Source organism: Tursiops truncatus, chromosome X (genome assembly GCF_011762595.2).
Source record: "Tursiops truncatus isolate mTurTru1 chromosome X, mTurTru1.mat.Y, whole genome shotgun sequence".
Lineage (NCBI taxonomy): Eukaryota > Metazoa > Chordata > Mammalia > Artiodactyla > Delphinidae > Tursiops > Tursiops truncatus.
In genome coordinates, this window is record NC_047055.1 from 35,020,226 (window position 1) to 35,040,696 (window position 20,471).

At 38.5% G+C, this 20,471-nt stretch overlaps 1 protein-coding gene across 22 annotated transcripts in view; it reads right to left on the reverse strand.

Moving 5' to 3' along the window:
• The window catches only part of PAK3 (p21 (RAC1) activated kinase 3), a 285,248-nt gene that overhangs the window by 57,823 nt on the left and 206,954 nt on the right, over nt 1-20,471 (reverse strand). For all 22 annotated transcript variants that reach the window (XM_073799469.1, XM_073799468.1, XM_019949424.3 and 19 more), the window contains 4 exons: nt 18,006-18,106; nt 12,266-12,419; nt 10,291-10,328; nt 736-867 (listed from right to left, as the gene is read on the reverse strand). In XM_073799469.1, the coding sequence (XP_073655570.1) occupies nt 736-867; nt 10,291-10,328; nt 12,266-12,419; nt 18,006-18,106 (425 nt within the window). The remainder of the gene's footprint in view (nt 1-735; nt 868-10,290; nt 10,329-12,265; nt 12,420-18,005; nt 18,107-20,471) is intronic.

Consider the following 20,471-nt stretch of genomic DNA (forward strand, 5'->3'; position numbering starts at 1 on the left):
ACTGTATTTACCTACAAAGGTCAAGTAGGAGGAACTAGAGGAACATACTATAATGAAGGTAGAGTTGGGCTGTTGTATTTTTGGCCACACAGAGACCAATAGGATTATGATATTCAAGTACCCTATTTTTCATCACTTTCAATCCATCAATCCCATGGTTCACTCTTAATGCCCATTCTATGGGCTTGGATGAATGTATAATGACATGCATCCATCATTATGGTATCACACAGAGTATTTTCTCTGCTCTAAAAATCTTCTGTGCTCCACCTATTCATTCCTCCCTCCACCCCGCCCCTCAACATTTAATGAGTTTTTAAAGACAAGTGATTTCTATCAAAAAAGATCTTTAAGTTGCTTCAAGTATACTGCCCTTGAAAGCTCTCAGGGGCTAGTCTTTTGAGGTCCCCAAACATGCTGTGCTAATTGTGGTCTTGGTGCCTCTGCGTATGCAATTCTTCCTACCAGATTCCCATGGCTTTTGTTCTCTTTCTTAACTTCTGCAGCAGTTTTAAAATTTAGCACTTATTTGTATATTGCTTGGTATTATTCTCTAATTGTCATGTGCTAATCTGCATCCTCAAACAGCAACCCCAGTGAAATTTTTATCTTATACTCTAGTTCCGGGAACATAGATGCTCAACAGATACTAGGTGACTAACTAGATTCTGACTCTAGGACTATGCCAAAGGACGTCTGTTGAATCATTTGGAAACACGGTCACTTGGGACTTACTGATTTTGTATGCTCTGGTCTTGGTGCAATGACTGGTGGCGGCTCATTGTCGTCTTCTTCTTCTTCCTCTTCTTCATCTTCTTCTTCAGACACAGGGGGAGCCAAAGGAGGCTCTGATGCTGTTTTTGTACTCTTACGGTAAAAACAAAGTTTAAAGACCAGATCTTAACTCCTCATTGTTTTTCTTCAGAAGTGAGAAAAGGGAGATAAAATATCTAAGCACGTAGGGACAGGAAGGAATTTCATCTTTTACAAATGCGCAGAACCATCTACAATTTGGTGGCCAGAACCTGCCCGCATTCAGAGATAAATTCAGGTCAGGATTTAAGCACCATGAAATTTTAAAACTTCCTTTTATTTTCCACTGAGCTCAAAAACAGTGAGCTATTCATTGAACATTTTCAAGTTCAGTGTTTTTGAAATCAATGAATATATTTTAAAAAGCAAATTAATTGCTATTAACGCCTTGAATTGGTACTGGGCAGATTGTCAATGTGTTGATTGACAGTTTGTCAACCAGCAAATGGCTATTTTGTGCCTAAAGATCAGAGCATGCGTATGGCATAAATACAGCTCTGCAAATATTCACGAAGTACAAGCGAGCCCATAAATGTTTCTTTCCTGTTCAGCCTCCCGGAAAGAAGCACTCAGAGAATAACAGACATGAAGATTTAAGGAATGCTCATCTACATAAATAACTTTCAGTCTCAACCAACAGGTAAATGATGATTTGCAATGAGAAAAATTTCAATAACACCAAAAATAATGACAGCAACCACAGTATCTAGGGTTGGTTCTTGATCATTCACATTAATGCAGGGGTAGAATGGTACCAAAGGTGGATTTTGAAATAACTATGGCCATGGTACTCAAAGTGTGGTCCCCAGATCAGCATCATTAGCATTATCAAGGAATTTGTTAGAAATGCAAATTCTTGGACTCTATCCAGACCTATGAATCAAATTCTGGGGGTGGGACCCAGCAATCTGTGCGATAACAAGCCTTCCAGATGATCCTGATGCTTGCTTAAGTTTAAAAATCACTGAACTATGATATAGATCTTTGTTGTTCAGTATGATGGCTATTCAACACTTAAAATGTGGCTAGTCTGAGTTGAGATGTAAGGTGTAAGTGAAAAATACATACCAGGTACTGAATACATAATAAGAAAAAAATATAAAATATTTCCTTATTGCTTTTTATATGGAGTGTATGTTGAAATAAAAATATTTTAATATGTTGGGTTAAATAAAATATATTATTAAAATTAACTTCACCTATTTCTTTTTACTTTTAAAAATGAAAGTCAGAAAATTTAAAATTACACATATGGCTTTTATTACATTTCTGTTGGACAGCACTATTATAGATGGTTTTTGAGTTTTTGTTGTGTGTGTGTGCATGTGTGTGTGTACTTGTTTATTTTTTGTTTATGCCTTTGAGTACACTGGCTCAGGCTAAGCCTAAAAAGAATTTTCTTTCTTTCTTTCTTTCTCTTTCTTTCTTTCTTTCTTTCTTTCTTTCTTTCTTTCTTTCTTTCTTTCTTTCTTTCTTTCTTTCTTTCACATCTTTATTGGTGTATAATTGCTTTACAATGGTGTGTTAGTTTCTGCTTTATAACAAAGTGAATCAGCTATGCATACACATATAGCCCCATATCTCTTCCCTCTTGCCTCTCCCTCCCTCCCACCCTCCCTATCCCACCCCTCTAGGTGGACACAAAGCACCGAGCTGATCTCCCTGTGCTATGCGGCTGCTTCCCACTAGCTATCTATTTCACGTTTGGTAGTGTATATATGTCCATGCCACTCTCTCACTTCGTCCCAGCTTACCCTTCTCCTTCCCTGTGTCCTCAAGTCCATTCTCTACATCTGCATCTTTATTCCTGTCCTGCCCCTAGGTTCTTCAGAACCATTTTTTTTCTTAGATTCCTTATATGTGCGTTAGCATATGGTCTTTGTTTTTCTCTTTCTGACTTACTTCACTCTGTATGACAGACTCTAGGTCCATCCACCTCACTACAAATAACTCAATTTCATTTCTTTTTATGGCTGAGTAATATTCCATTGTATATATGTGCCACATCTTCTTTACCCATTCATCTGTTGATGGACACTTAGGTTGCTTGCATGCCCTGGCTACTGTAAATAGAGCTGCAATGAACATTTTGGTACATGACTCTTTGAATTATGGTTTTCTCAGGGTATATGCCCAGTAGTGGGATTGCTGGGTCATATGGTAGTTCTATTTGTAGTTTTTTAAGGAACCTCCATACTGTTCTCCATAGTGGCTGTATCAATTCACATTCCCACCAACAGTGCAAGAGGGTTCCCTTTTCTCCACACCCTCTCCAGCATTTATTGTTTCTAGATTTTTTGATGATGGCCATTCTGACTGGTGTGAGGTGATATCTCATTTCAGTTTTGATTTGCGCTTCTCTAATGATTAGTGATGTTGAGCATTCTTTTATGTGTTTGTTGGCAATCTGTACATCTTCTCTGGAGACTAGAAAGAATTTTCATTCCTCGAGGACAAAGTTCCTGAGGCAGATGCAGACAGCCTACTAATAGACTGTTACATCAAAGGACCTCAGTCTGTGATTTAAATTCACTGTGGATTTTCTATAATCATGTATAAACCTACGGTGGTGTAATAGGTATAACCATGTATCTTATTGGAGCCAGCAAGACTTATATACTGTGACAAGACAACTTAGAATTTATAAATTTGAAAGAATATTTGATTGCCTGATATATACGCTGAGTGGTTTATAGATTGAAGTTTATATGCTTACTTGATATTGTTTTTCTATTTTTTTTAATTTTTAGTTTATATTGGAGTATAGTTGACTAACAATGTTGTGTTAGTTTCAGGTGTACAGCATATTTATTCTTAATTTAGCCAAAACAGCTGGGCTATTACATTGGGTTGTGGCTGCGTGGATAGCAACATATATTAATGACGTTATATTTCTAGATAAAAAATCAGTTTCTTTTTGTGAAAGACTAATTCTTCAGGGCACCTCAGGGCACAGGGAGAAGTTGCCTTTGGATTAATGGTATTTGCTTTGATATTATTTTGTTCCAGAAACTTCTACTCCATCTTATGCCAGCTGGAATCCAGGATGCAACTAATCACTGTTCCTTGGTAGATGGGCAGAACCTGCATATAAATTGACTCGTTTCTATATGGCAAACAATGCTATTTTATTCATCAGGCAATATGAACCATGCCTAGGAATAATAAGCTGTACGTGTGCCTAAGAAAATATTTGAACTCAGAAATAAATCATCGGCTCCAAAATGCCACAAGAAAATGATAAAATTTGTCGGTTAATGTCTCATTAAATGTCTGTTAAGTATAATATATGTCAACTTAATTAATTAGTTCTTTAAATTTAGTATTTATAGAAATTTCATTATATTAAAAAACAAATTATAGGTTAGGCTGTTCTATTTAGCAACAATTCTTGAGTATTCACAATGATTTCTAAGAAATTACACCTAACCATAAATTAAGTGCTACTTATGATCAAATAATCTCAAAATTAACATTTTAAAAATTACTTTTAAAATTTTGTAGCAAAAATAAAAAGTGGGGTATAGAGGCCCTTTAATATACTTGATATATTTGATACAATGCATCACATGTCCTCCATAAGTGAGAGTGTATATACAGCCTATGAGGATCTAAAAGTGGCCCAACCCTTAAACTGGTACAAAGGCCAACCAGTGCCTACTGGCCAAGAGGTAGCCTTGCACATTTCAGTTCTCGCTAATTTACTAGAGAAGATCCACCTGCAAAATTTCACGGACTGATTCTTAACATTCATTACTATCCTCACTACCCTAATTTCATATGGGGGACATTCCAGTCTCTAAGGATGGACTAAGGGACTATTCGAAAACCTAAAGATTTTCATCCTTTGAGGGTTTACAGGGCAGGAAGAAGATACATGTCTGTTTATCTGGGACCAAACACTATGCTGCCATGTTGGTTGGTTGGAAAGAATGTGTGACCTTCAGTGGACATTATGTTTTGGATGTTGGTTGGGCCAGGGAGCATTAACTACCCAGCATTACACATAGATACCAGGCCTTGGTACTAAGAATTGAAATGAACATAATTTCTTGCTCCTGTGTATTTTTTCCACAGATTTTCCATCCCTGTGTAAATAACACTGGGGCTGGGCATACTTTCTTTTCCCTGTGTTAAACAATATCAAGATGGAGCATATTTTCCTGTTCTTATGTTACACAATACTGAGAACAAGCAAAAATAACTTAGCTTCTCACTTTAAGAAATACTTGTTCTTGGAAGATAAGACTGAACCAACTGAAGTAATTAACTTATTAAGAATAACAACAGCTTGCTCACCAAAACTCTATTCAAGACCCTCACTTTGCTGTATTCCCCAATCCAAAGTTACTTTATCAGAAACACTGCACAATCCTAACTCTTTTCTTGTCTTGCGAGACCTGCTTCAAAATCACATAGCCGTGCTCCAAAACCCTATAGATATTCTCCCTTGACATCCCGTTTCTAAGACACTGGCAGTGCTCTTTCTTGCTCCTGTAAGTATAATAAACTTAGCTTTCCTTGATTAACAGCTTTTTTTTGATGGCCTTTGGGGGAGTCAAAGTTATAATGTTGCTACACTCTTCCTTCCGGGCTGAGGATTACTATGTCTAGTATGTATAAACTTGTAAAAATAGAGACAGATGGATATCAAGTAAGGAATTTTTTGTCTTTCTGAAATTAAGTATTTTTGACAGTCATTATGCCACACGTTCAGTCGAGCTAGGCAGGTTATTCTTAACCTGATTGGGTCTTGCACTCATTTCCAATTCTAAAGGGTTTGGCCTATCTCCCCAGAAAAATACAGGTAGACACATATTTTTACATATAATTTCAAGAGTTCATATGTCTTCTGAAGCCCATTCATGGACTCTAAGTTGTAAACCCTGCTCTAGAGAATACACCAGCTAGTGGAACTACCTTAGGAAACTCTCCTTTCTTTGAGCTTAATTGTTAAAGGTCGAAGAAAGAAGAAGTAAGGACTTTGGAGACTTTAGATAATGCTAAGTGTGGCCTGAGAGCCCCTCTTGGTTGCCTGTTTACAATACAGATTTCAGGGCTCCATTCTACTCTGGGAATGGAGCCCTAGAATCTGCATTTTAACAGGCTATCCAGCCAATTCTAATGCATACTGAAATTTTTAAAAAGCACTAATGTAGATGAACAAAATAAGCCAGTACTGTAAAAAAAAAAGTGTCATCTGTCACACGTACACCCAGTTTCTCTAGGCACAAATCACGGCATATTCATATTATTGCTGTTACCTTCCACTCAAAATACTAGCTCAGGATTCTCAATGCATTACTTCACTCTTGATAGTACAATACATATACACAAATTTCAAAGTAGCCTCAAATTGAAGAGTAGATCCCTGAACAGTATTTAGCGTTTAATAACACTAACACCAAAGAAGCTATCATGAGTGGGCAGTGAAGCAGATTCGTATGACTATGAGAGGCATCGCTGAATTCATTATTAATTATATTGCCATTAGTTTAACACATTTAGTGAATATAACATTGTTTCTATTTTGATTCCCACCCAGGCTACTAGAAGATGCCAACACTTGTGAGCAGTTCAGGCTATGTCGAGAAGGGGTAGTCAATCCCATTAAATCACATCCTGTAGGATAGCTAGGTCTACTGGGAGTGTTTCTAATGCAACAAAAGCACAAGCAGTGTGAAGTGCAATCTCCCCCTAGAACCATAAGGAGAACACAAGATGCAATTCCCCAAGTTACTGAGCCCCAAAGAAGTGACCCAACCTGACCTTAAGGGTCTAAATTCAGTTCATTCAATCAATAGAAACCCAGCCTTCCTCAAGTAGCCTAATCAATTAGTTCCATCTGGAAGTCTTGCTAAACCTTCGAACTCAAACTGTCCAATAGGAAACTCAGCATCTTCTCCCAGAAATATGCATCTCCTGAAAGATAATACCCTCATATTTTTGGCCACCCACATAGCATCCAAAGCCTGCAATCATCTCTGACCTCAACCTTTCCTCCAACATCTAATCAATAACCTAAACATCTTTGGAATTTAAATCTAATCTCCATTCCCACTGCCACTACCTCACGTAGGCCCTCATCACCTCTGGCCTTGGATGCTTGAGATATTTCCCCAGTCAGTCTCCCTGCATCCAGTCTTACCTTCTGTCCTTAATTCACTCTGGACATTTGCGATCAGATCACTCTTCTAAAGCATAAACTTTATTCACCTAACTCTCCTGCCCCACAAAACTTCAAGGGCTTCCCACTGTACACTTACATAGGCCAGATTCCTTAGAATACCATTGAAGGGCTTCTATGATTTGGCTCCAGCTTAACTTTCAAGGCTTAACTCCTATGATTCCTTTTCCTGCATCTCAGTCTTCATTCAAACCCATCCCCCCTTGTCCCCTTGCTCTTTTCACTACCCTGCCCTTTATCATGCCTTCCCTTTGCTTAGAATGCCCTTCCTTATCTTCACGGATCCAAATCGCATCTGACCTTCAAGATCTAGTTCAAATTCCGCCTTTTCTATGAAGCATTTTCTAATTCAACAAATACGTACCAAGTGCCTATTTTGTACTAGGCACTGAGCTTAAGCCCTTGAAGACGAGGGCCTGCTTCCTTTTCCCTCCCCAGCTAAAAGTAAGCTCCTTCCTTTGAATCCTCAGAGCACATGGACATATTTTATGGTACGTAACATGATCCATATGGTACTGTGCTTCTTTATGTTCCTACTTCTCTTCCCTTACCAGACTGAGCTCCAAATTTCCTAGTGCTTATAAGGAGGCACTTGATAAATATATGTTCAATAAGTGAATACCCAGTTGTTTTATCTCCAAACAGTGAGTTCATGAGTTTCCTTTTTCTGATCTGATGGAATATTTTGAACATTATGTAGATTTAGTTTTAATTCTGTAAGTAAGACCTTGCAAGGTCTTACTTACTCTGAAGCAAGCTAAAAACAAAAGCAAGCTTACTTACTCTGAAGCAAGCTAAAAACAAAAGGTCAATATCCTAGGAGCTATAAGCTGTTTACAAAAATGAAAACCAACATACAGACTATCCTAGCAGGTTGGTGTTTAAAATAACCGACTACCTGAAAAGATAACAACGATTTCTTTGTCAAGATACTTATCTAGTATCGCACAATAATGACAGTAATTAAATCAAGGGAGGTAAGGTATGTGTTGCTCAGGGAAGGTTGGTATTTTTGTCTTTCCCAGTTTGCTATTATCTCCCTTCACGTGCTGTTTTCAGTGAGGCCCAGGAAGCTGTCATGGCAAAGAAGCAAAAGGAGGGCAATGACCAGTGAGAAAAGAAGGGCTACGTTCGGCTCTGTTCTGAGAATTCTGAACAAGGCACCAGTACCATGGCCTCAGACAAGTCTCACGCATGGAGAGAATGAGTTTTCGTCTTTGTTGCCATCTACAAATGGCAGCGATAGTAGCTTACATTTAATAAACACACAGTATGTGCTAGGTAATGTACTAAGTATATTATATGCAGTAGCATATTCAATATTCACACAAGTTTTAGGAGGCAGGTACTGTTATTATTCCCAGTTAAAGGCCGAGGAAAGAGAGGGTCACAGAAGCTGAGCCACTTTCTGAAAGTGGCTCAGCTTGTAAGTGGAGGAATAAGACTAAACACCTACGCCCAGAGCCTTTACTCTTCTTGTAAGTTTTCTTTTTAGTTGTGGTAAAATAGACATAACATAAAGTTTACCATCTTAACCATTTGGAAGTGTCTAGTCCAGGAGTGTTACGTATATTCATATTGCTGTGCATTCATCCCTGCTATCCATCTCCAGAATTCTTTCCATCTTGCAAAACTAAAACTTTGTACCCATTAAACAACAACACCCCGTTTCCACCTCACCCAGCAATCACTTTCTGTGTCTATGATATTGACTACTCTAGATACCTCATACAGGTAGGATCATACGGTATTTGTCTTTTTGTGACTGGATTATTTCACTTAGCATAATGTCTTAAAGGCTCAGCCATGTTGTAGCCTATGTAAGGATTTCCTTCCTTTTTAGGGCTGAATAATATTCCATTGTATGGATATACCACTTTTGTTTATTCGTTCATCTGTTGATGGACACTTGGGTTGCTTCCACCTTCTGGTTACTATGAGTAACGCTGCTATGAATATGGGTGTTCAAATATCTGTTCAAGACCCTGCTTTCAGTTCTTCTGGGTATATATCCAGAAGTGCAACTGCTGGATCATGTGGTAATTCTCTTCTAAGTTTTTGAGGCCCTGCCGTATTATCTCAGAGCCTTTAGTTTTTACCAGCAATGACTTATTGCTGTCACACTGGCTGCCCAGGGTGACATCAAGCAGGCCAGCATTTGTCCTCTATAAAAGGAAGAATCAGCTTGACTATCCGTGACTCTGAATAAGCGGCGAGGAAACTTTCACTAATGCTAATTATTTCACTCCAAAGGAAGCAAATGGGGCAGGAGATAATTTCTATCAGGATATCAAAATGAAAATCATGTAAAGGGAAGCCTTGTCTAAGACTGTTTTCTGTGTAAGGGTATTCTTTCAGATACTAGAGCACTTCCAAGGCCCTTGAGCTAGTTGCTTATTTTCTAGTCTCTTCTCTGATAAAACTATCTATGTGACTTTGGGCAAAGTCTCACTTTGTTGGAACAGGTGACACCGAAAGATGTAGTGGTATGACCTTAGACAAGTTATTTCACCTCTCTGAACCTCATCTGTAAAATGGAGACAATGATAAGACTTGCCTAATTGGGTTGTAGGAATGGTTAAGTGAATACAAAGTATTATTAGCCTAGTGCCTGGCACATTTGTTCAGTCAAGAGAAGTTTCTATCATTATGATGATTATTTTCAAGATTCTATATGTAAAAGAAATAGAAACATTTGTCTATGTAAAGACTTATGCATGAATTTTCATAGTAGCTTTATTTATAAACGCCCCAAACTGTAAACAGTCTAGAAACCCTTCAATGGGTAAATTGTTAAATAGCAGTATAGCCATACCATGGAATACTACTTAGCAATAAAAAGGAACAAACTATTGATACAATACAGCAACTTGGATGAATCCTAAGAGCATTATGCTGAGAGAAAAGCCAATCCCCAAAGGACATATACTGTATTATTTCATTTACATTTGAAATGTCCAGAAAGACATATCTATAAAAGCAGATTAGTGATAGCCTAGGGCTAGGGTGCGGTGGATGGGGGTTAACTCTAGGCAGACCTGGGAGATCTTACTGGGGTGATGAAAGTGTTCTAAAACTAGATTGTGGTGATGGTAGCACAGGTGTATAAATTTACTAAAACTCATCAAACTGTACACTTAAAAACGGGTGAATTTTATGTATCTAAATTACACCTTTAAAATATTTTTAAAGGATTCTATGTGTATCTAAAAACAGGATCTGCACAATTGTATTCTGTTGGACCACTGGAAACACGGATCATACAAAACTGTTTTCAATGTTTCACTTACCGAAGGATGGGCTGCTATATAACCATGTGCGCTTTTATCTGAAAAGTGAAGATAAAGATGTTACCTTTGTTTCATAAAGACTGCCTCCTTTAGAGACCATGCTTAAAAAAACTGCATGTGTTCGACCAGAAGGAAATTTTCTGATTCAGTATTAAATAGATACTACGACAAATGACTAGTTTTTCTTAAAATAGCTCACACCCTTACATCATCACCATATTCTCGCCACCCCATCTTATAGATCTTAATGAAGGCCTCCAGTGAACGTCATCTATACTGAGGAGTGTTGAGATAACCTACTCCTGACTGGTATGATTTTACACGTCTATATCCAGAATTTCTCCTCGACTTCCTCCTTCCCTCTCCTCCTCCCTCCCTCATTTCCCTTCCTCCTTTCCACCCTTCCTTCCTTTCCCCTTCCCTTCTTCCCCTTCCCCTCCTAGGCTATTAGTTAGCCTCAACACGAGAGCATAAAGAAAACATATGGTGAGTTTCAGAATAGAGCAATAACTCAGATACTGTCGAGTTCCAACATAGTTTTTTCAGGATTTCATCTTTATAAACTGAGAGAATTTGACACATAAAAACAAAAGGGTTAAAAAGCAGTGGCAGGGCTTCCCTGGTGGCGCAGTGGTTGAGAGTCCGCCTGCCGATGCAGGGGACACGGGTTCGTGTCCCGGTCCGGGAGGATCCCACATGCCGCGGAGCGGCTGGGCCCGTGAGCCATGGCCGCTGAGCCTGCGCGTCCGGAGCCTGTGCTCCGCAACGGGAGAGGCCACGACAGTGAGAGGCCCGCGTACCGAGAAAAAAAAAAAAAAGCAGTGGCAACGTGGAATAAAGAACAAATTCTGAAAATGTGCCCTGTACTAAAACCAATGCCAAGAGGTAGGGGCTCTTTATAGCTGGAGCACTAATGATACTATTCTCTTCTTTCTTTCTTTTTTTTTTTTTTTCCCGGTACGCGGGCCTCTCACTGTTGCGGCCTCTCCCGTTGTGGAGCACAGGCTCCAGACGCGCAGGCTCAGCGGCCATGGCTCACGGGCCCCGCCGCTCCGCGGCATGTGGGATCTTCCAGGACCGGGGCACGAACCCGTGTCCCCTGCATCGGCAGGCGGACTCTCAACCACTGCGCCACCAGGGAAGCCCCCTCTTCTTTCTTTAGATGTAAAATAGTAAATTGTTTTAGAGACAAAACCCAGATCATCATTTTCACAATGCAAAATAATTGCTTGGTATATTTTTTCAGTTGCTTACAGTGCAAATTTGGACATCAAACCTTCAAACAAAAGCTGGGTCTACAGGCTAGCAAATGAAGTCGAGATATGGCAGGAATGTGGCCATGTCAATCTCTTATAAATACCAAGACATGATTTCTTTTTTTAAGTCTGATTTTGCGGTCAGATCAAAATAACCCAGCAACCACAAAATTTGTGCTGTGTCACCATGGTGCATGCAATTCAGTGAATCTAAGGGATAAAATAAATTTCAAGAGACCAGGGTTTGATCCAGACACCTCTGACTTCCTAAACGCATGACAAGGCCTGATCCTAAGTGACTCAGTGTCTTCATGCCAGTGAAGAGACAAAACAACAATCGTGATTGCTGATTCAAACTGACAACTACTGCTTCACTGAACAATTTCCTTATTTGAGTTATAAAATCACCCAAGTACTGGAAATCTCCTAACATCAACTTCAACTTGCAACTCATCTTTTGATTGATTTATGTTGAAGTCATTCAGAAAAGGAACTTGAACTGGCTTCGAATACCCTCCAGGCATTCCGTTCTAATCCTGAGGTTCTGAGATTGGAATTACTTCTTCCCTTTTTTTGGGGGGCCGCACAGCTTTTGGGATCTTGGTTCCCGACCAGGGATCAAACCCGGGCCCCCTGCCATGGAAGCGCAGAGTCCTAACCACTGGACCGCCAGGGAAGTCCCACTTCTTCACTTTTTGATATCCTAGATTTACTCTTACCTCCGGACGTAAAGCTCATGTACTTCTGGTTGTTGACTGTTTCTTTGGAATCATAGAATTTGAGAACGTCTAGAACGGCTTGGGGGTTCTTCTTCTGTTCCAGCTTTGTTATGTTGGAGGTTTGGAGTAATCGTGCCCATTGCTCAGGAATTCCCTGTGGACAACCAAAGGGAAAGAATGGAAGCTCAGAACATTCGGCAGCTGCATTTTCATGTTCCAGTAAAGTTCTTCACCAAGAAGCCCATGCTACCTGTAGGATTACACTTGGGAAACTGAAGTTACACTCTAGATTTAAAGTTAGTAACTTAATAATGCAATCATTCTCTTCTCTAATTAAAACACATAGGTAAAACTAAGATCCAACTTAAAAAGGGTGGGTGGGAGTATGACTGTGATAGAAAAAAAAAGCGCATGAAAATCACCTCCATATTAACTCTGCTCATCCATGAAATGATGTTTACGGCTTAGCTTATTTTTTCTGGCGACTCAGGGCAGACATAGCAAGACTTCTCTAAATTTGTGCACAGCATAGTATAGTGCAGATCAATAGATTTTATATGCCTGGAATAACAGAAGCTGTTTCTGGGCATGTTGCAATCAGAATATCTTTTAGAATAAAAGTAAAGCCTCACCCTTGGTCAGTTCATCCTCTGTGGTTATCAAATGTAATTTTTTGGGGGGTCTAGAGCTTTAATATAAAGGGGGATTGAGAGGAGAACAAAAATAGAATCATGGACGAGCAATAACCACAGGGGTGCTAAATAGTAACATTTTCCCTGCAGCTTTCTCCTCTCCTCCCCCCATCCCCTCCTCCCCACTTCATTCATTGGCCACATAGAACCTGGGGACAGTGGCAACCATGCCAAAGCCTTCTGAAAATTTGCAATAATCTGAAGCGTTTAGAGCAGAGAGGAGGGAGTGTTTGGCAATCTAACCAAGGAGAATTGCAAAAATTGCACAGAGAGGTTAGCTTTGTATTGAGCGTTGAGCACTCTTTCCTACACGTTCGGCCTACAGATGTCCCCATTTCATAATTAACCAACCTCCAAGAGAACTTGGAGCGAGAAACAGACACACTCTTCCTGAAGTGCATCTAGACACAATTTACGTGGCTTTGTCCTATGAAGTCTCGGCAAAACAATGTGTGACGTGGGCCTCCAGAGTTTGGGAATGACAACAAAAAAGTGAGATAAGCCAAGCAACAACTCTACTGCACACACATGAACCTGCTGCTGCAGTGCTATGACATCTCAAAGAAGCACTTTGATGCAAGCTTCTTTTGGGCCTGTGACGCACCTCTGGGAGCTTCCCTGGGCACATCTGTGAGCCATAGAGATCTGGCTGTAATGGACGTAAATAAAGAAAGAAAAGAAAGTTAAAACAGAATGTGGGACAACTTAGAAGGTGGGAAGAGATGAAACCAATGGGTCTGAATGGGGAGGGGTTAATCCCTTCTAAAGTGGGGCGGTTATGAAAATAGGGAGGTATTAACTAAATCAGGGGCAGGACAGGCTACAGGACAACAGATTTAAGAAAACAGAGAAAACAACGATGTTCCAAAGTTTGGATGCATAGTTCCACTTTTGGCCAGATGCTTCCTCCATAAATATGCAATAACAAGGATTACCATTAAATGACTGGAGAAATTACTAAAAGGCAGAAACATGAATTTGGAGGGAAGAAGGATGGCATCATGAAAAGCTTCAACGACAATTTGTAAGTTGTTTTTACGACTGGGTGATCACAGGTAGCCCATGGCCATGTGATGAACTTACAAATTTCAGTTCCCAATTCTGGTGAACCATTTTCAATTTCACATTGGAAGTGTCTGTATGGCTAAAATTCAAAGAAGAGGTATATGGTGATGCTGAATTCAACCTGTTCTCATTAAGGTGATTCTTCTGTATTTTGGAGCTGAAGTCGTGGCTGGCTTAGAGAAAACTAGATTAAGGATTTCCCACACAGCCAGACTCTATGTTTGAATTTCTTAGACATTTAGGCCAGGGAAAGGGAAACCATTTCGTTTCAAACCATATTCTGAATAATCTCCATTTTAATGCCGCAGTTCTAAAGTCCCACTTCCCACAAAATAAGATCAGATATAAGGTAACAGCTTTGTCTAAATAAAGATGATATTTCCAATGCTACAGAAACATGCTTTCACCCAACTGATTTGATTTGGGTTACAGGTCTTTGATTCCTGGCATTTGGGGTTACTCCAAGCACAGTGAAAGGACACTTTTACATGCATTCATCACGCAATTTGCTGCTAAAGCCTTAAGCCAAAAATTTGAACTCAGGAGCCCATGCATGATCCCAGTTCTGATTCTAAGTGCAATTAATAGCGTTTGGTTAATACTGTAATGGCCAAAGGAGTTATTAAGTGTTACAAAACCAGGTAGGCATTGCACATAACCACAGAGCAGACATCACTGGCATGATCGTTACCGTAATCATTAGAATATTTGCAGTTATTATACATACTCATGGCACTTCTAAACTTTTGTGATAATAGTCTTGTGATCACTAGACAGCAGGAAAAACTGCTGTCAGTTGCAAAAGATCCTCCAGACAACTATACTTACCACGTGACTACACTGCTGACATAATTGTTTTCTTTTTTTAAGTTGAGATAAACCGGTTCATCAATGAAACCTGACCCTTAAATTTGAATGTATGCCATGAAGGCATGTAATCAGAAAGCCATAACTCATTACTCCAAATTGAGGTACAAACCCCAAAAGTCAGATAGCTAATGGAGACCTGGAAGTGTGAGCATCAGAAGCCTGACCATGTATGTAATAACAGCTAGATGTACGTCAAGCTGGGGATTGTCCAGTGTAGCCCAGGAGAATGGCAGCATGATACAACAGGCCAAGCATTTATCTTATCATAAGAAATGATAATGTATATCACTCATACCATTTTTCCCTCTGATTGACTTGAAGCGACCGTCACAGGTCTAGAGGTCTGGAAGGGGGAGTTCTGAAGTATTTGGGACAAAAATGGTAATATAAAGGGTAAGGACTTAGAGTAGTTTCATACCCAAAATTTCACCTCCCAACCTAATTTTAACCTCAGGGTCCAAGTGTGTGACCAAGTGTACAAGGTTGTATGGGCCAATTAGCCAAAGGGTAAACACCAAGCAATACACCAAACCAGTGTCCAAATATTCCAAATAACAGGCCCTTGTGAGACAACTGGACTCGACAGTTCAACAAATTGCTCAAAATTCAACCTCAACAACTGTAATGATCAAATTTAGTAATATGTCCCTCCCCCTCCACGTGAACACACGCAAACACACACACACACACACACACACACACACACAACCAATTAGTGGTACTGGGGCGATTAAGACCCCATTCTAAATCCTACCAATAAAATGACTTTTAAAAGCTTATTATCATTTGGTATTTTTAAAGTTAGTAAATATAAATCATAGGTTAAGATAGTAAAAAAAAAGGCAGAATTCGGTATCTTTAAAAAACAACATGGGGACAAATAGTTATGAAAGATTATCACAGCAACAATAAAGTACATCAGATTTCCAAACTTAACCTGCGTCTCATCTATATATTCAGTGGATTTCTAACAATTGCATCCAAACACTTTATTTTATATTAGGTTTTTGGGAGGAGGGGAAAGGTTCTTGTTTGGTTTGGTTCAGTTGCATCAAAATGTTTTTCACAATTGGAAAGATTGCCCATCACACATCCCACCCCACCCCTCTCTGGTTGATTCTTGGGGTTCTAACTGACAGCAAAGTGAAAATGGATGGTCTCCAGTCAGCAAGATGATGGTGATTCACTTTCCTTCATTTCCATTCAGAACCCATAAAGAACAAAGGAAAAGCTAATGATAGAGAAATTCTATCAGAAGATGTCAAGCAGGTAGGAAAGAGTGGAAAAAATTTAAAAATTGGAAAGGAACCAGAGTATCACATGAGAATAGTGGAGGGGAAAATTTTCACATCAGAAAACAAAAAGGAAGAATAAAAGAACAGAGAAATATGGAATGACAACAATTAAACAAGAAAAGATTAAACAGAAGAAAAGCACATGGAAAACAAAAAGGTCAAAACAGGAAAGACAGTTCTTAAAATAAAAAAGGGAAGATTTTTAAGATAAAACTTATAATGATTCAGTGCTTTTACTGTTTCAAACATCAGAAAAATAGTCATCTCTTTGTTTATGATTTTTTAAAAATCTAAACTTGTTCAGATTATAAAAATATATATAAATATTTTTTGTTTTGGGTGGTGATGATGGTGGTGGTAGTGGTGACAGTGAGGTTATATTTTCTAAGTGTAGCTAACAGAATATTCTCAAATACAGCAAAGAACAGAGGCTGGGCTCAAACTCAAGGCCATTTGAATAATATCTCTGACTCCAATGATGAAATTGGCTAAACCAGTATCTCAACTTTATCAATGTCAGCACTTCTTAACATTCTCTTCTGCTTGCTACTGAGAACATACAATCAGCTCACATCACTTTACAAGGCTAAGATGTTTAGTCAGTTTCCATTTCATTCTCACACTGCTTACTTCCGGAATTGAAAAAAGAAGGTAATTTGTCAGTTCAGAAACATGGTTTGATTCTCCAAATCAAATTAATTTGTTCCTTCTTTTTTAAAATTTAATCTTATGACACAGTCTACTCACTAACCATCATGTTATGAAATAGGAAATTTAATTATTTAATACCTAAATTTCTCTCTGGTTTAAGAATCCAAGAATTAACGGTAATGGTTCTATCAAAGAATTTTTTTCCAGAATGCATTCAAAATTATTCATTATCTCAGAATGCACATTTTGATTGAGGTCCTTACTAGTATAAAAAAGTAGTTAATCTTCCTGAGGACATGTTTCTAGCCACATCTTTTCCTTCATCCAACTAAAAGAAAGATGCCAGATCTTTAAAAAAAAAAAGGTATAAAATATCATAGATCTGAGATCGTGTGCTATTTGAGCACTAAAAATATCCAAAGAAAGACTGGATCTATAGCTATAGTCTTTCTGGAGAACTCTTACTGGTATTTATTGTGCATTATGTATATATATTATATTTGTATATATGTGTGTATATATATATATATATATATATATATATATATATATACACACACACATATACAAATATAAAGTAAGCATATAACCACTAAAGCATATGATACAACCATCAATATTTCTTCCTGAAACATGGGGTCTGTTGTTTTGAATGTCTACAAAATATACCTGTAAATAAGCCTAAAAATAAGCTATGTTCTTGAAATCAAAGAGAAGAAAAGGTCAGTTTTACAGAGATTTTTGGTTAGTGTGGTTAACTTATCTGGGTAATCCAGGTTCCATTGTAAAGCCTGAATTATTCAGATAGACTGTCTTCACTGGCCAAGTTGAGTCAATGGTTCTCTGATTCACTTCAAGTGCTAAAGCACAGGCTCAAGCTGAGTCTATCTGGACTACATCTCCTGTGCCATGGTAAATTAGCATTTTCAATCACGTTGAAGGCTAACCGCGATCAGACGTTTTTGTTAAGATGGACAAAATAATTTTGCCAATACTCTTGCCACTCTCTAGTTCCATCTGTGATTGTCTAGGCAAAGTCCATCTTCCTTGAAATCACCAAAGACATCAAGTCTGACATTTTGGGACGTGGCAATTCTTCCTTCAAACCTATTTTCACAAAGGAATCTTTTCATGCCTTACAAAAAAAATAATAAGGAGCTTACTTACAGTGAATTCCCCGGTGACTGCATCAAACCCCACATGAATCGTATGTTCAAAGTCTGAAGGAAGAGAGATCTCTGGGCGTTCTTTCTCTTTCTTCTTATTGGCTAAAGGCAAAATGTTAACATGTATTTATTGGGGATACAGTTTTGGCATCCATAAGTTGTACAATTAGGTTCATCAAAATAATTACAAAGTTGAAAGACAATTGAGTCCAACACAATTATAACAATATTTAACTCCAGAATTTATAATTTTATTTAAATAAATGGCTAAGAGTTTGACAAAATGCTATGTCCAAATAATTTCCAAATTTCCAAATCCAATTCAAACAAAACTTGCAGTCAAACTGATTTATGTCCTTTACCAGTCTGATGATGTAATCGGCAGGTATCTAGGTATATTGTGTTTAACTGGTCTTGTTGGATCAAATTCCACATACTATAGAAGAAATTCATTAGACTCAAGTCAAGCTAAGCCTTACTATTAGAAAGAAAGAATAGAAAAGTGCTTAAGCTATCTATAAAGTGTTATGAATTGTTTCTATTTTAAACCATAGCTAAATATCAAGTAACTAGAACTTTAATTTACACGTTTACATTATGAAGAGTAGTTTAATAGGCTCTTGGTCTTCTTTCAATGAGAATACTACTGCAAAGCAATAACTCTGCTAGTAAAAAGCAAAACACAAATTGTTGCTTTTTACTGAATTAATTTTATTGAGTTCTTAGAAACCTCAAACCAATTCCTTGGTTTCGTCATTTTAGTTCGTAGCTATTTTTCCATGTCCCTATAAATGTTGTCATAGTAGCCATTCGAAATCATTGTTCTCAAGTAACAGATTATTCATAGTGACACAATTATGAAGAAATACATCAATAGTTAATAAATCAAAAGCCTTTAAAGGTATAATCACTGAAGAAATTAAGTTGGGAACTGTAATGAAATTAGTCTATCTCAAAAGAGATCACAGGAGGAAGTTATTATGGAAGCATTGTAAAATGGCATTTCCTAGCTTCCATAATAGAGCAGCAACTTTGAGCATGTATCTCTGATATGGCTGCATTTCATAGTCAAAAAAATAATACTCACCCTAATACTGCGTAAGTCAGCATAAACCAGTTTTGCCCCATTGAAACCAATCAACTTTAGAGTTGCCAGGGTGGCAAATTTAGAACATTCTGGTTCAAAGAGATGTTTCCTTGGCCTCAATTTCAGACAACATTTAACTAACCGTAATGGATCACTCACTGGTTTGGGGGGTTACGCAGGACAAATTTTAAATTCAAAACATTTCATGTTCAAATGTCATTCGTATGGCTTCTTTTCACTTTCTACTCTCTCTCACTGTTCCATATCCGCCAGCCAGAGGACAGAGATATGGGACAGAAATATGGAAATTCAAGTAGTAAGAGGATTAAGATACAGGATTAAGAAAGAAAGGTTGGGGTTGGGGGGGGGACAAGGGTCACTCAAAGTCTTTGCCTGGCCATGGGACACATTTAGGACTCATTTTGCAAGGTATATATGTGCCACCTAACTTCAGTTCAGCATGGATTCCACATTTACAGTGAGCCTACTTTATTGCCTATCATTTTAACTGAACATTAGAGTTTTGGGTAGGTACTTCTACTTCCCCTGCATGTTTCTGGACTATAGCTACCATTTATACTTGTTCACCTACCACTTTTACTTATCCAGAAAGGCAAACAGAACAATCAGCTTTCTGTTCTTGCCACTTCACTGAAGACGTCCCAGCCACTTCTGTAATCGTTTTCTTATTTTCCTCTTTCCTGATCTCCCATCCATGTTGGACATGGCTAACCGCCTCTCTTTATACTTCCTTGACAATGTGGTCTGATTCTCCTCCTCCCTCAGTGACCATTCTTCATTTGATGGGCATCCTTTCTTCTGCCTTTCCTGGTGCGGTCTTTGGCATTCATTTCTCTTGGATGGCATTCACTCCCAGATACTAACTCATGTTGGGTAATTCCCTAATCTGCGGTTGGCAGGGGTAGACACAGATTTTGTGGGACCAAAGACTTTATGTAATTTGAGAGGAACGCTCCCTTTAGGTAAAAACAATACAAAATTGCTAGGGCTTCTTCTAGAGCCTCGGAAGAGTCCCAGGCAAGTGAGAAACTCTGAATAAGCAGCTTTATTCACTTCATAGTAAATGTACTCTGGTGGTTGGTGGCCTTTTTGGTGTCAAAGATCACTCTGAAAAATCTGAAGAAAGCTGTGGTACTTCTGTCTATAAAATTGCACTATACACACATATACACAATTTTGCATATAACTTCAGAGGTTCAAAATTCCCCTGGGCTCTAGGTTAAGAACCCCTAGCTTAGTCTCCATCTCTAATCATTGTATCAACTTGCATCCATGACCTCTCTTGCCAGCAAACAGGTTCTCCCTACTTCTCCATTAGCAATGGCTGCACAATTGAAGCCTGTTGACTTAGATGTAAAC